General features: G+C 43.4%; 1 protein-coding gene and 1 long non-coding RNA gene across 7 annotated transcripts in view; one reads left to right on the top strand and one right to left on the bottom strand.

Annotated features, from left to right (window-relative positions):
• LOC310743842 overlaps positions 1–15,326 on the bottom strand; it is an 887,199-nt gene that overhangs the window by 822,977 nt on the left and 48,896 nt on the right. The gene's annotated exons all lie outside the window — the stretch shown is intronic.
• Positions 1–15,326, top strand: part of HECW2 (HECT, C2 and WW domain containing E3 ubiquitin protein ligase 2) — a 192,929-nt gene that overhangs the window by 138,424 nt on the left and 39,179 nt on the right. For all 6 annotated transcript variants that reach the window (XM_083626115.1, XM_083626116.1, XM_083626117.1 and 3 more), the window contains 3 exons: positions 1,523–1,657; positions 6,879–6,981; positions 14,326–14,422. In XM_083626115.1, the coding sequence (XP_083482241.1) occupies positions 1,523–1,657; positions 6,879–6,981; positions 14,326–14,422 (335 nt within the window). The remainder of the gene's footprint in view (positions 1–1,522; positions 1,658–6,878; positions 6,982–14,325; positions 14,423–15,326) is intronic.

The following is a 15,326-nucleotide window of genomic DNA, read 5'->3' as shown; positions in this document are numbered from 1 at the left end:
TCTTCTTAGCTGCATAGCGCAAGCCTAGCAAGGCTGCGATCCGAAGCATGCTTAACCTCAAAGTAAAGTTCCTCTAGGGTCAAAACGTGACATACTCCCAAGTAAAGAGGTTTATGACTGGCTGCTTTCCTGGCAAAGGATCAGGTCCTGCCATGCCTACAGTTTTTCTGGTTTAGGCAACTGGTTCATGCAGCTGCTGCTTCTAAAGCTGTTAGGGGTTGTGCTGTATTTTGAAATCTGCTTTTGCTTCTCCAGCTACTAAGAATTTTGTCTGGTTGTTGTTTTTTTAGCTGCCCTACCTAGAATAGCCCTCCTCAGATTGCAGCTGGCATGCTTCAGCCTGCAATCACATTGTGCCATGGTCCTTAATCAGATGTTTCACATGTGTACTCACCCATTTGTGGTTGTAATTATACAGTAAGCAGTTGGTTGAGGTTGGTTTTTTATACTTTTTTTTTGAAGTTGGTTTTTATTTATTTCTTTAAAAAGTAGATAACTTTGTGTCCTTCCTCCCAGATATTAGGTGAAACAGAGGCCTACCTCTGAAGATCTGACCAGCTATTTTGAATGAATATGTGAAATTCAGCCCTCCTTGCACACCACCCCAGTTTCATTCCCTCCCAACAACAGAGCCTTCCCTGTCATGTAGGGATCTGGGAGAAATGAAATTTGGTTTGCATTTAAAGGTGAACCTACTTAATGAGCACTTTCCAAGACAACGCAAGAACCTGAATCACAGTATTAAAATTCACACTTCTCTGAAATTTGCAGTGGAGTTCTCTGAGCAAGTAATGCAGACAAAGATGAATATACTGACATAAGAATGTATATATTGGTGAAAATGACATTAAAAACACATTGCATTAGAGGAAAGTGCCAAGTAAAAACATGTATACTAGGGGGAAATGCATACAAATGTGCATATTACAAGAAATTTCACACTGAAATGCAGGTGAATTTTCATGAGGACTTTTATAAGCAATGCAAACTGATGTAGAGAACTGAACTGAGGGCTGGGAAGATGAGAAAGTGAAATTGCCCATCAAATCTGACTGTTTCTCACCTACCTCCTGCATTCTTGGGACCCCTGAGTTCTCATCCTCCACCCACTCAGCTCCTGTTTGTGAACAAACCATCTTTCTCTGTGATTAGTTGCTCAAGTCCTCTCCTCTTAAGCAATCTCACTGTTCGTTTCACTTGACTTCTGTGAATTGCTGTGCACACGAGAATCGGAACTGTTTTTGGGGCACCGAAAGCCTGTGTAGTGCTGGTAATCCCGTGTTAGAACGCACCCACCCACTCACCCCCAAAGAGTTCCCTGTTGCGTGACAAAGTTAAAGATCTTAACGGCTGTTAGAACATAAGACTTCCTGCGCCTGTAACCACCCAATGCTTTGCTGCTCACAAGCGCAGCTTAACATAGGAAGGCGTGCAGACAGAAATACCCACAGGAATCACAGTGAGGTTTTGGCAAGTAATGAAATGCTTTCCTCCCGCTCATCTCCTCTTGCTTCTTTACCAGGCTTTTTTTGTCGACCACAATTCCCGCACCACGACGTTCATCGACCCACGGCTTCCTTTGCAGAGCAGCAGACCGACGAGTGCATTGGTCCACCGGCAACATTTGACGAGGCAGCGCAGCCACAGTGCTGGTGAGGTAAGCTAGCACTTAGCCCATGTGTGTGAGAGAGAGCGATCACCTGTCAAGGTTACAGGATCCTTGGTTCTTCACGGTCCCATTTCTACATTCATGACGGATAACATTCATTGTTATGTCAGTCTTCTGATTCCTTCCTCGGAATGTAATTGCATCGGTGACCTGGATCAGCCTTCCCCAAACAGGTGCTCGCCACATTTTGCTGAACATTAGTTCAGCACAGCTTGCATGGCCAGGGATCATGGAAGCTGTATTCCCTATGGAGGGCACCAGCTTGGGGAAGTCTGGCCTTTCAAATAAACCATTCAGAGAACAATTAATGACTGAGTGGGGATTTGAACCCAGGCCCTGGCCATTCAAGTCCCAACATTCTGGCCACTATTTTCCCATCAGATGTCAAGGAAATAAACAACTATCTGACTTTTAGAAGACATCTGAAGGCAGCCCTGTTTAGGGAAGTTTTTAACGTTTGATGTTTTATTGTGTTTTTAATATTCTGTTGGGAGCTGCCCAGAGTGGCTGGGAAACCCAGCCAGATGGGCGGGGCATAAATAATAAATTATTATTATTATTCACTGTCAGAGACAATACATTATATATTTTATTGGATATGGTTAAAAAAGAAAAGTTAGTGCCACACATGTCTAATCCAACCCAGATCAGCTTTATCAAAGACAAAGCAGCCTTGGGAACGTTTTAGCTGGTTTACAATAGATGCATGGGAGTTATTTACTTCTTTCTTTCTTTCTTTCTTTCTTTCTTTCTTTCTTTCTTTCTTTCTTTCTTTCTGTTATTGAGCTTTGAAAAGCTTATTCTTATTTATTAAAATTATATACCGCACTATACCCGCAGGCCTCAGGGTGGTTCACAGGATAAAATAAAACTATAAAAACGCAAAATATATAATCAAAACAAAAACAAAAACTACCCAGTTATCTTTTCAGGGCCAAGCAATGTCACAAAGTAATGTGCAAAGAGAAATAAATACAGTAGAACCACAGGTGGAGAATTAGGCACTGGATGGTTATAGACAGATAGATACCTGCAGGATTCTGAAATGGATCAACAAAATCCTCTTAAGGAAAAGCGTAGTTAAAATATAAGTCCTTATTGAAGGTTAGGACTGAACGGACCAAATTGCTATAAACTGGAAGGGAGTTCCACAACTGCGGAGCCACCACTGAGAAGGCCCTACCTTGTGTGCTTGCTCACCTATCTAACAGATTTCACCTATCTAACAGATACCGGTGTTTGCCATCCTTAAAGTACTCCGGTCTCAAATTTAGGGCCTTAACAGGCTGATAATATCTTTGCAGTGTTCAAAACTCCCATTGTTCTAGGTGCCTTTTGTCACAGGGAATTTCATTAGCACGAGCAGTTTCTGACCTCTGGGAGCAGTACCGCGCCTAAGATTTCAGATTAAAACTGCAGAGTGGAAGGAAAGGAGGAACTTTTCCTGCCTCTCCACTTCCAGCTACTCTCTGAGGGCTGGAGAAGAGACCCTCTTAAGAATTTTGAGGAGGCAGGCAGGGGAAGGACTAGACCATGTGAAAAACAAGTGTAATATTTTAGCTGCAGTTCATTCATTTTCAGCTTTGTATTCTTGTTATAAAAAAGTGTGCCTAGACATTCCATTGCTGCGCCATTAACCTAGGTTTAAGGTGCCATTTAGCTCCTAGCTTTCATATCTCAGTTTCTAACACTGTATCTTTGACCTGTAGCTCACTAGGCTCCAAGCTGCATTTGAGTTCCAAGTTTTGGTGGGTTCTGGGCTCCAGAACTGGGCTGCTATCTTCCTACTGATCTCAACACAGCCAGTCATCGATTGCAAAGCAGTGCACTCCTCTAAACAAGTTCATCACAGAAAACAAAGTATGCAAATATTGCAGTTACTGTAGCTATCTTATCACTCATGGACCAAGGTGACAGGAGTTCTCAGTTCCCCTGGAATCTATAGCAGCGTGTCAGATTATAGCCTGAATCAGCTGGATTCAGGTTGTCCCAGCTCGACGAAAGTACCCTGACCTTTGCAATAACAATTTTTATCTTTTGCAAAATGTCCCTGTCGTTTCCCCTTTATACCACTGGAGGGCCTTTGAATACAGATATTTGTTCACAGAACAACAGCAACAGGAGCACCCTGTTTTTCACATCATGGCTTTTTGATATGGTTATCTTTTTCAAGTCAAACCAAAGGATGCACTGAAAGTCAAAAGTGGGGGGCAGGCAGGGGAAGCAGAACATGTACCATACTGACAAAGAAATTGGACACGAGCCCATTCTTGGAATCCTTTTCTAATAATTTCTAATAAAAACAACTGTGTTTATAAGTATACAGGTATTGATTTTTAAATCTCTTTGGGCCCCTGCTGTGTGTTAACTCTGCTTCCTGCACCTTGGTCTGTGCACAGTCATTCTCCTGGCCCTCCCTTTAATTTATTAAAAGTCGCAGTGCAAAGGAGTGGGTTGCAAAAACCGAAAACAACTGTTGGTAGAGTGGTGTGCATATTGAAATGAAGCATATAGTATAAAGCAAATAGTAACCTGCTAGTAACTTACAAATATTTGCAAGGTTACCATTTTTGAACTGAAAGGTCGTCACTCTTCTTGTTTTTCCTTCTTATAAAGACCTTTTCTGAGCTTGGTCCACTATTCTTGGGGTCAAAGTTTGAAGGGGCGGGGCTGTCTTTCAACAACTGGGGAAAAGTAAATCAAGGAGATGGAGCAAATAATACTGGTATTCCCACTTCCTGACACACTTCAAAAGGAGTTGTTTCCCCCCACTTTTCTCCTGTACTGAGAAATGTACAAGTCTAGTTTTGGGAGACTCTGTGTTTTTGCTTCTTTGTGGCTCTTTGGCATCTTAAAAAAGCAAGTTGGGTTTGATCTATTTTAATGACACAAAGTTGTGGGTGAAGATTTGCAAATATGCATGTTTCTCACGCTGAGAGGAAAGGGTATGCAGTGAGCCTGCAGAGCAGGGAGTGATGAACTACAAAAACCCCCAAAGTTCATGTAACAAAGACCTATGGGAGCCAGGAAATTGCAGAAGTAAAGGTTGCTCTTACAGAGCAGAATGCACTCAGCTGTAACTGTGAAGGGAAGCGACAGTCATAGATGGTGCTTTTGTGCTTCCTCTATGGGACCCAAGTATAAAGCCATAAAGAATATTAAACCTCACCAAGGCCTGCAATGTCAGCTGAGCTTGTTTCTTCTGGTGCATATCAAAAGCAGGGTTACTTGCAATCAGTTATGATTTGTTCAAACATTGGGGGGAAATCTTCAACTGCACACTAGTTCTCAGCGGAAACAGAACTCCTCCAGTCTGTTAAATGTTACACAAAGTAAAATAAAAGTTTATTTTAAACTCTCAGCCCAGACTGAGCTTTTTATGGTTGGTAAGTAGAGTAATGGTGTAATAATAATAATAATAATAATAATAATAATAATAATAATAATAATTACTACTACTACTACAACAACAACAACAACAACAACAATTTTATTGCTGATACCCTGCCCATCTGGCTGGGTTTCCCCAGCCACTCTGGGTGGCTTCCAGCAATATATATATGTATATATATTATATATGTATACATATGTATATATATAATGTCAGACATTAAAAACTTTCCTGAACAGGACTGCCTTCAGGTGTTTTCTAAAAGTTGTGTAATTCTTTATCTCCCTAACATCTGATGGGAGGGCATTCCACTACCAAGAAGGCCCTCTGCCTGGTTCCCTGTAACCTCACTTCTTGCAGTGAGGGAACCGCCAAAAGGCCCTCGGAGCTGAGCCTCAGTGTCCAGGCTGAACGATGGGGGTGGAGACGCTCCTTCAGGTATACTGGGCCGAGGCCGTTTAGGGCTTTAAAGGTCAGCACCAACATTTTGAATTGTGCTCGGAAACGTACTGAGAGCCAATGTAGCTCTTTCAAGACCTGTGTTATGTGGTCTCCACGGCTGCTCCCAGTCACCAGTCTAGCTGCCGCACTTTGGATTAGTTGTAGTTTCTGAATCACCTTCAAAGGTAGCCCCATGTAGAGTGCATTGTGTCCCTTTAATACTTGCAAAAGCTCTTAAACAGATACTGAGTCAAACAGGTGCCAGCTGAGACATCGGACTGGATTCAGCTTGCAAGGCCTGCTAGCAGAAACCCTTGCAAGGACTTTAGCTAGCACTGCAGTGCTTTCCCACATCTTCCCCTGCATGCCTGCACCTCCTCTCCTCACGTCACCCCAAAAATTGGCTCAGAAGAACCCCGAGAACAGCATGCATTTGGAGAAGGGGATTGTTCTGTGTGGCAAGCGGAAATGTTTGTACTGATAGACTGGTTGCCATAGAGCTACACTGAATTTCTCCCGTTGTTTTTAACTGGATGTTTTTGAGACTGATACCAATGTGAAAAGAAAACAGAAAAGAGAGTTGAAATTGTATTAAAGCTTGTTAGATGATAATTTTCACCTTGTCTGAGTCATTTGTGAAGGCACTTACATTTCATTTGTCCCCCGTTCACTAGTTTCTAATTGATACATAGACACAATATTTTTATAAAAAAGCACGATTAGGATCGCTTTGTTCTAGAAAGGATGTAATGTGAAGTTGGAGTAGGAGGAGTTTTTGCATAATTAAAAGACCCCCGCTGGAGGTTGTTTTGGACCTCAAACATGGTGGAAGGTTAAATGTCTGAAGAAACATTTTAGCAACATTTTAGTAAAGCAAAACTGCTTTACTTTATTGAAAAATATTTTAAATGACAATGTAAAGTAAGGCGTTTCTTTCTGACCATGGTCCTTTTGATAATCGTCTCGCATTGGCCCCAAAGCTACCACAACTGGGAACTATAATGTAGTTAATACGTGTATGTAATGAATGTGCACATTTGGGGTTACGTAATGAGCAGTCTTGAGACTCTGAGGGAAAGTTTATCTCTCTCCCACACTCTTGCTCAGTCCTGACAGAAAACTCTCTGAAGCTGCTATTTGCGTTTTGAGGGGAAGCTCCCATCGGTGCCTATGGAGGCTTCTCTTGAAGTTCAAACAGCAGCTTCAGACAGGATTTTATTTTTTAAAATGGGAAAGTATTCAACTTCCTTTCCTCACTTCTCACCCACCAAAAGCTGCTTCCCCCTGGCTGCTGTTTTCAAAACGATCAAATCAGTTTTGTACCTAAGAATAATGACCTCTGGTTTTTTTGTTTTTGTTTTTGTTTTGTTTTTCCAGGTAGGAGAGGATTCCCGCCATTCAGGACCTCCTGTTTTGCCGCGGCCATCAAGCACATTCAACACAGTGAGCAGGGCTCAATACCAGGACATGGTTCCTGTGGGTATGTGTGCCTTGTAGAGTCGTGCTTTGTTTGCATTTTGCATGGGAGGGCTGTGTCTTACGTTACCATTTTAAGGCATGAGGTTTCTCCCGCAATTTACTGCTGCTCTAAAAAACAAAACAAAATATTGGGCAGGATCCAGTGTTGCACGAGTGGACTTAAGTGAAATATATACTGTGAGATACTAGGTGTGGCTCTGCTATATGCACACATCTTGCTTGGGGTAAACTCTTGGCGTTAAATGCTATGCTATAATGCTATAATGTTGTAACCCAGGAGGTGTTCCTCTACAACTGGAGCTGGTTATTTTGGTTTTCTGTGAGCATTTTTCTCGGCCTTGTGCCTTAGGGTTGCCAAGCACCCAGCATTTTGCAGGACTACCTGAGCCGAACGCCTTTTTGGAGGCCACTCTGTGACCTTTCAGACATGGATTAACTAGAGTCTGATGTTGACAGACGATAGGACGGGGTAGGAGGATAACGTTGGAAAAAGAACATCCAAATCGTTCTAGCTAATTAGCTCCTGGACTGGTAGCAACTTCCACCCACCAGAGCTCAATACAGGAACACTGAGAGAAATGGGTGAAAGTTTAGTTAGACAGGGCTGAAAGTGGGGAGCTTGTTCTCTGAAAGTGAGCACTTGCTGTCGGTGAGATTGCAAAGCCTCTTCGCATTTTTAAAAAAGTTTATGTAACTAGGAACACATTGTACAAAAGGGACTTTAAAAAGTTATCTATAGCAAGGCATTACCAGGGTTATAAAGGAAAGGGGCCCCCTAACCATTAGGTCCAGTTGTGGCCGACTCTGGGGTTGTGGTGCTCATCTCGCTTTATTGGCCGAGGGAGCCGGCATACCGCTTCCTGGTCATGTGGCCAGCATGACTAAGCCGCTTCTGGTGAACCAGAGCAGCGCACGGAAATGCTGTTTACCTTCCCGCCAGAGCGGTACCTATTTATCTACTTGCACTGTGATGTGCTTTCAAACTGCTAGGTTGACAGGAGCAGGGACTGAGCAATGGGAGTTCACCCCGTCACGGGAATTCAAACCACCGACCTTCTGATTGGCAAGTCCTAGGCTCTGTGGTTTAACCCACAGCGCCACCCACGTCCCTATAAAGGTAAAGGGACCCCTGACCATTAGGTCCAGTCGTGACCAACTCTGGTGTTGCGGCGCTCATCTCGCTTTATTGGCCGAGGGAGCCGGCGTACAGCTTCCAGGTCATGTGGCTAGCATGACTAAGTCACTTCTGGCAAACCAGAGCAGCACACGGAAACGCCGTTTACCTTCCAGGATTTTTACATTGCCAGGGTTGGGGAGGTGTATATAGCTAACTCACATATTTTACTTACACGAATGCAGCTTTGCAACAGGTGTGGGGGGGGGGATAAATGGAGAGAGGAGGAAACTCACTTGCCATTTATTAGTTTCCCTCTCCCCCTGTGCACAGCTGCAATTGCGGGCTTACCTGGCTTTCGGAAGGTGGCACTGGAGCCCTTGCGCCGCCTTCCCAAATCTGGGTAAACGAGGCATTGGGCTTTGGGAAGAAAGTGTGAGGCCTCTGGTAGGGTCCTAGAACAGAGCTTTCCAAACTGTGTGTCGACATGTGAGTGTGTCAGCTACAGTGTGTAGGTGTGTAGGTGCAGCATTTGAAACTCCCATTGTTCTAGGTGCGCTTTGTGACCGGGAATTTCATTAATGCGAGCTCTGGGAGCAGTACTGCTCCTAAGATTTCAGATTTAAAAACTGCAGAGTTGGAAGGAAAGGGGGACCTTTTTCTGCCTCCCTACTTCCAGCTAACTCTCCGAAGACTGGAGAAGAGACCCTCTTAAGAATATTAGGGGGGCGGGCAGGGGAAATATCGCTTTGTTTTTTGCAGTCTTCAGAGGAGGACTAGACCACGTGAACAATGAGTATAAGATTTTAGCTGCAGTTCATTCATTTTCAGCTGTGTATTCTTGTTATAAAAAAAGCACACCTAGACATTTCGTTATAGTGCCCATAACCTAGGTTTAATGTGCCATTTAGCTCCTAGCTTTCATATCTCAGTTTCCAACACTGTGTAGGTGTGTTGTATATACTCTCCCGGCACACCTCCCAGGCCTCCGGTTTGCTAGGAAAACTGAATTACTGTGTCATGAAATGAAAAGTTTGGAAAGCTTTGACCTAGAGTCTTCCTGCCTCCTTCCCAAAGCCCGGTAAGCAGTCCTCCACCTGGGGGCTCCTGGCTTTCTGGACCCCCAGAAACAAACCCTCATGTAAGTTATGAGTTGCCTGCATTACCTTTTATTTAAAAGGGCTCACGGATGCAGCGAGAATGTCTCGTCCCTTAGGAAGGGAGTTCTGCATTCACCTGCATGCTGCTTGTTAACATTAAACCTTAGGTAGTCTTAAAACAACGGTTTTAATGTGAAGCACAAACCAGGTCAATTGCAAGATCAGTCTGAGCCTTACTTTTGAATCCTGATGTTCCATTTGGTATGAAAATGAAGGAATCCAGCTTCTGAGATGTATGCTGATGTAAATCATTAATACAGATCACATGGGTGCAATTTTGAGCATGTGACTTCAGACATGGATGGTGCCAAACAACTTCTACATCTAGAGTGGATGTAAAACTCCAGGCTTCAATCAAAAAGCCATTCATGGGAGAGGGGGTGTCTCGATTATCAAGAAGTGTCAGTGTTGTAGTGAGTCCTTGGTTTTGGCCTACAATTATTATTATTATTATTATTTATTTTATTTATTTTTTTATACATACATACATACATACATACATACATACCCCGCCCATCTGGCTGAGTTTCCCCAACCATTCTGGGCAGCTTCCAATCGCGTGTTAAAAACAATACAGCATTAAATATTAAAAACTTCCCTGAACAGGGCTGCCTTCAGATGTCATTTAAAGATAAGATAGCTACTTATTCCTTCACATCTGAAGGGAGGGTGTTCCACAGGGCGGGTGCCACTACCAAGAAGGCCCTCTGTCTGGTTCCCTGTAACTTCACTTCTCACAATGAGGGAACTGCCAGAAGGCCCTCGGCGCTGGATCTCAATGTCCGGGCTGAACGATGGGGGTGGAGACGCTCCTTCAGGTATACTGGGCCGAGGCCATTTAGGGCTTTAAAGGTCAGCACCAACACTTTGAATTGTGCTCGGAAACGTACTGGGAGCCAATGCAGAACTCGCAGGACCAGTGTTATGTGGTCCTGGCGGCCACTCCCAGTCACCAGTCTAGCTGCCGCATTCTGGATTAATTGCAGTTTCTGGGTCACCTTCAAAGGTAGCCCCTCGTAGAGCACATTGCAGTAGTCCAAGCGGGAGATAGCTAGAGCATGCACCACTCTGGCAAGACAGTCCGCAGGCAGGTAGGGTCTCAGCCTGCATACCAGGTGGAGCTGGTAGACAGCCGCCCTGGACACAGAATTAACCTGCCTCTACTAAGACAGAGCTTGGCCACCATTACGAAAGGTGCAGAGTAATTGGCAGGATTTAATCTCTGTTTTAAAAATGTTTTGAGTTTTTTTTTAATTTTTACATCTTAATGTTCTGTTGTTTTTAAACTTGCAAGTTGCTTGGTGTGTCCACTTACACAAAAGCAGAGTCAAATATGCATTAAGAAGACTTCAACAAAAGAGTTTCTCTGAACAGCTATTCCATTACATTTTGTGCAGGGTTTTTTTAAAAAAAAAAGAATGCACAAAAAGACCACATTTATGAGGTGCACCGTTTTGTACACTTTTCAATGCTTTTCAGTGCATTCATTCATGAAAATGTACCTTTTGCAAACATGCTTTGTATAAAATAGGTATTTTTTGTGCACATATTCTGCACACTGAAACCACTGTGCAGAATCCAGAAAAGTGTGTGATCTGCCTGGGAGTTGCATTCCAATCCCCAAATTAGTTTGGGAGTGTCAGATTGGGCCATTTTGCTGCAAAAAGAGACCGAGTGAATTCCTCTCCCATTCCTTCACCGTACATATTGCCTTTGTTGAACATTATTTAACATTATTCACAAATATTAGGTTATCTATGGATATATAGCCACAGAAAATTTCTGTGGCAGAAGTCTCTGTTTGTGTGGCATTCCATATGAACATTGTAGCCTTTTGCTGAGCTTTGGAAAAATATGAAAGCTGTTCAGAAAGATCTGCTTGAAAAAAACACGCATATTGAAAATTGCAAATATAGGCAGTGAACATTTGCTCAATAAATATGCAAGTTAAGTGTGCCACAGTTTGATATTCTGCATCCGGCAACCTTAAGTGTGCAGCAGATTGTTATCAGAACAGAACAGCAAGAGCAGTTTCAACAGAAAAGCATTCTTTCAGGTTGATCATTTTTGTGTGCTGTTTCTGCGTGAAATGCTCAATTATGAAAGTTGCAAGGTGCTCACCAGTTTAATAAGTGGCTCGGGTTTCTGCGCAGCGCTGTTGCTTTTAATATCAGCTTTGCCTTTTCAGTGGGTTGAGTTGTCTTGGAAACTGCTTGTGCGCCCGATTCTTACTTACACATGGCAAAACCTATTGGCTCCAGTTATGGTGATTCATGCCTTTCAAGAACAGAAGCTAATTCACTGAATGTAGCAGCTGTCACATTGTGGGGGAAGACACCCACGGCCAATTAACCTGATGGAGTGCCTGGATGTTTGCTCAGCAGCACTGTTTCTTGACAGTCGCTGCTGATTTAAGCTTCTGCTGCTGCCCGTTCCCTCAGTGTTGCATATGGTAACGCTTTGAAAAAGCTTCTCTACTTCAAATGCATTCCAGACCTTGTAGGCTCCGGTCCTAAACCTACTTAAGTAAGGAGCAAGCCCAGTTTAACTTAGTAGGGCTTACTTCCGAGCAGGGTGGACTTGATTGAAATCAAATCGATTTAAATCGCTAGTCAGTAAGACTTGTTTTAAATCATTATTTTTACAGAAAGACTCGTTCTTGCTGGTATCATCTTAATATTTACAACCAGGGGAAGGTTTCGTTTTTGGAATAATAAATTTTCAGAGTAGTTTTTACAGTTACATCAAAAATTATTGATTTGGTTATACTATTAGAAATACATAGACAGATAATGATGAAATTGTTGTGAGTTTTAATAAGTAAACTCTCTATATTTGGACAACTTTTCTGCTGCACTTTATTGGAAGGAGAAAAATAATCATTTCCTTAATAACAATTTAAACTAATTATTTAACTGAAGCAATTACATTATAGCATATGTATCAATGTTTGTTAACTCATGTGGTTAAACAATTATTTTTTAAAAAACACACCCTTAAGACTGAGTTTTAGCACAAATCCTTATTTCCTGATGCATAGACTTTGGACTATAATATGACTTAAATAGAAAACTATCTTTAGAAAGATTTTATTTTATTTTAAAAATCCAATTAAAATCACAAAGTTCCGATTTAAATTTAAAAAATCCGATTTTTAAAAAAATCATTTATTTTTATCCACCCTGCTTTCGAGTAAGCATGCAAAGGATTGTGTTGCCTATCCGGTTGGAGCCTGAGTGATAATGTTCATTCTGTACTCTGAATTTAATTCTTTTGTGTTTTAGCATACTAGGTGCACAGATTCTAGTTTGCTTTTTTTTTTTTTAACTTAAATTTTGTCAGCACCGGATGACTGCGGGTCAGCACATCCAAGCAGCTAGACATCGTTACTTATAAACTGTGGTTCTTGCCACAGGAAGCAGCACTGCCACAAATGTTTTTCTGTGTGGATAGCAACTTTGATGCTGCTGCAGCTATCCTGTTCAATAGTGCTTATGGCACAAGTTCCTCCACCCGTGTACCTACATCACTTCAAATCTTCCAACAACTTTGAATCACCTTTATTCTGGTTCTCCCCATGCCTTACCCCATCTTTGGGAAGAAAAAAAAGAGAGTAAAATCATCAGTAGTGCAGTGGGAAATTCTGATGTGCAGAGTCTTGTGATAGTATAGTCATGCCCCCGCGTGACCATGCCTCTAAGCATCTGGGATAGCTCAGTTGTAAAAGCACGAGACTCTTAATTTCAGGGTCATGGGTTTGAGCCCCACGTTGGGAAAAGATTCCTGCATTCCCAGGGGTTGGACCAGATGACCCTCATGGTCAACGCTACAATTCTATGATTATTCAATAATCTTATGATTACAAAATCATCATCATAATAATTAGATTGCAATGGTTAATGCAAGTCTTCATGTGCTGCCTTTTAGGGTGGTGCTGTGGGTTAAACCACAGAGCCTAGGCCTTGCCAATCAGAAGGTTGGCGGTTCGAATCCCTGCAATGGGGTGAGCTCCCATTGCTCGGTCCCTGCTCCTGCCAACCTAGCAGTTCGAAAGCACGTCAAAGTACAAGTAGATAAATAGGTACCGCTCCGGTGGGAAGGTAAACGGCGTTTCCGTGCGCTGCTCTGGTTCTCCAGAAGCGGCTTAGTCATGCTGGCCACATGACCCGGAAGCTGTACGCCGGCTCCCTCACCCAATAAAGTGAGATGAGCGCCGCAACCCCAGAGTCGTCCACGACTGGACCTAATGGTCAGGGGTCCCTTTACCTTTACTATTTTCTGCTCGCATGCAGGGACAGATGATTTGGAGTGCTCCAATATATTCTTTCAGGGTGGCTTTTCTGTTTTATATCATAGCTTGAGCACCATGCCCTTGAAACCAAAGCACCTTATGTTTTTAGTATTTCTAGTGCTTAGCTTCAGAGCATACAGTGGCTAAAAAGCTCCCCTTCCATGCTGATTGGCTGGTTCTGCCATGCTGGAAACAGGGGCCCTGCAGGTAATAGTAATGGCTCTTCAGTACCCCCATGATCCTGGACCACCGCACCACTGATGATCATCATGTTAAGGGTTAGATTTAGCTAGCAGGGGGCTAAGTGCCAAAAGATAGTTGTTGTCCCTTTGGAAAAGACACCTCCTTCTCCAAAGGCATCCATTTCTCAGGGAGATGGTAAAGGTATAGGGACCCCTGACCATTAGGTCCAGTCGCAGATGACTCTGGGGTGAGCAGGTGTATAGCTTCTGAGTCATGTGGCCAGCATGACTAAGCCACTTCTGGCGAACCAGAGCAGCGCACGGAAATGCCATTTACCTTCCCGCCAGAGCAGTACCTATTTATCTACTTGCACTCCGTGCTTTCAAACTGCTAGGTTGGCAGGAGCTGGGACAGAGCAATGGTAGCTCACCCCATCACAGGGATTCGAACCGCCAACCTTCTGATCGGCAAGCCCTAGGCTGTGTGGCAAGCCCTAGGCTCTGTGGTTTAACCGCAGATGGTAGTGGAGCCAAACCCCCCCCCCAAGGTTTTAGTTAGCTGTATTTTCCAGTAAGATGCCCTTTCTTGAATTTTCAGCTTACAACGACAAGATTGTCGCCTTTCTGCGACAGCCCAATATCTTTGAAATTCTGCAGGAGCGGCAACCAGATCTTACCAGGAATCATTCACTCAGGTGAGCATAGTACTAACCTTTCTTTCCCAACATCGAAGCCGGCTGTTGGTTTAATTTTGAGTTGCAAGCAAAATACGGCAAACTGTTTAATATATCCGCTTATTACCTGCGTTCAGCCTTAATGATAAAACTATGGCTTATTGTGTGTTGGAGTGGGAGGCTCCTGTGCCTCCCCCCAGCTGAGCACAGCTGCAAGGAAGATTTCAATTTAGTGCAACGGTTTGGTATTGCATACAAACCCTCAACTGTGTTAATCTTATCTGCTCTGTTGAATGAGTCCGCGTCACAAAACAAGCTTTGAAGCTGGCTTGCTTCAGTCAGCTGTAGTTGAGACTAACCACAGTTTGTCCAGGTTCAGACAAAACACTTAAGTGCATGCACCCGAATTTCTTCCTTGAGGTTACACTGGAAGGGAAAGGGGAGCGTTCAAGCCCCAGGCTCGCTCAGGCTTGGTTGCAACATAAGTAAGAGTTGGTTGTTGCCACCACCTCAGATGACGGTGGAGTCCCTGCACTCCCAATAATACTTCCCTCTGCCCACCGCCACCACAGAAATTGGGGCAGCTTATTTGCAGCTACCTGTCCACCCCGGCACATCCTAGCACCATCATCCAAAATCAATATATACAGATAATAAACTAAGGCCTCGTAGGAGCTGCATCTCATAATGTCAGATGGAAGATAGTAGCACCTCTACAACACTCCTCCCCCTGTCTGTCACTGGGTTGGGGGGGGAACACCACCGACCAAATTTGTCCCCTTGGGTAAGGATCACAGATCTGTCTCCTACACTGCCTGGCCTACAGTTCCATATCCTGACTGTGGAGGGAGACACACCTGTCTCTGCGGGTCCCCAAAGTGGCAAGCCAAAGGGACAATCTCCTTGGATGTCATTTACAGTTGAA

This window comes from Podarcis filfolensis, assembly GCF_964270895.1.
Source record: "Podarcis filfolensis genome assembly, chromosome: 1".
Classification (NCBI taxonomy): domain Eukaryota; kingdom Metazoa; phylum Chordata; class Lepidosauria; order Squamata; family Lacertidae; genus Podarcis; species Podarcis filfolensis.
This window is presented reverse-complemented; position numbering and strand designations above follow the sequence as displayed.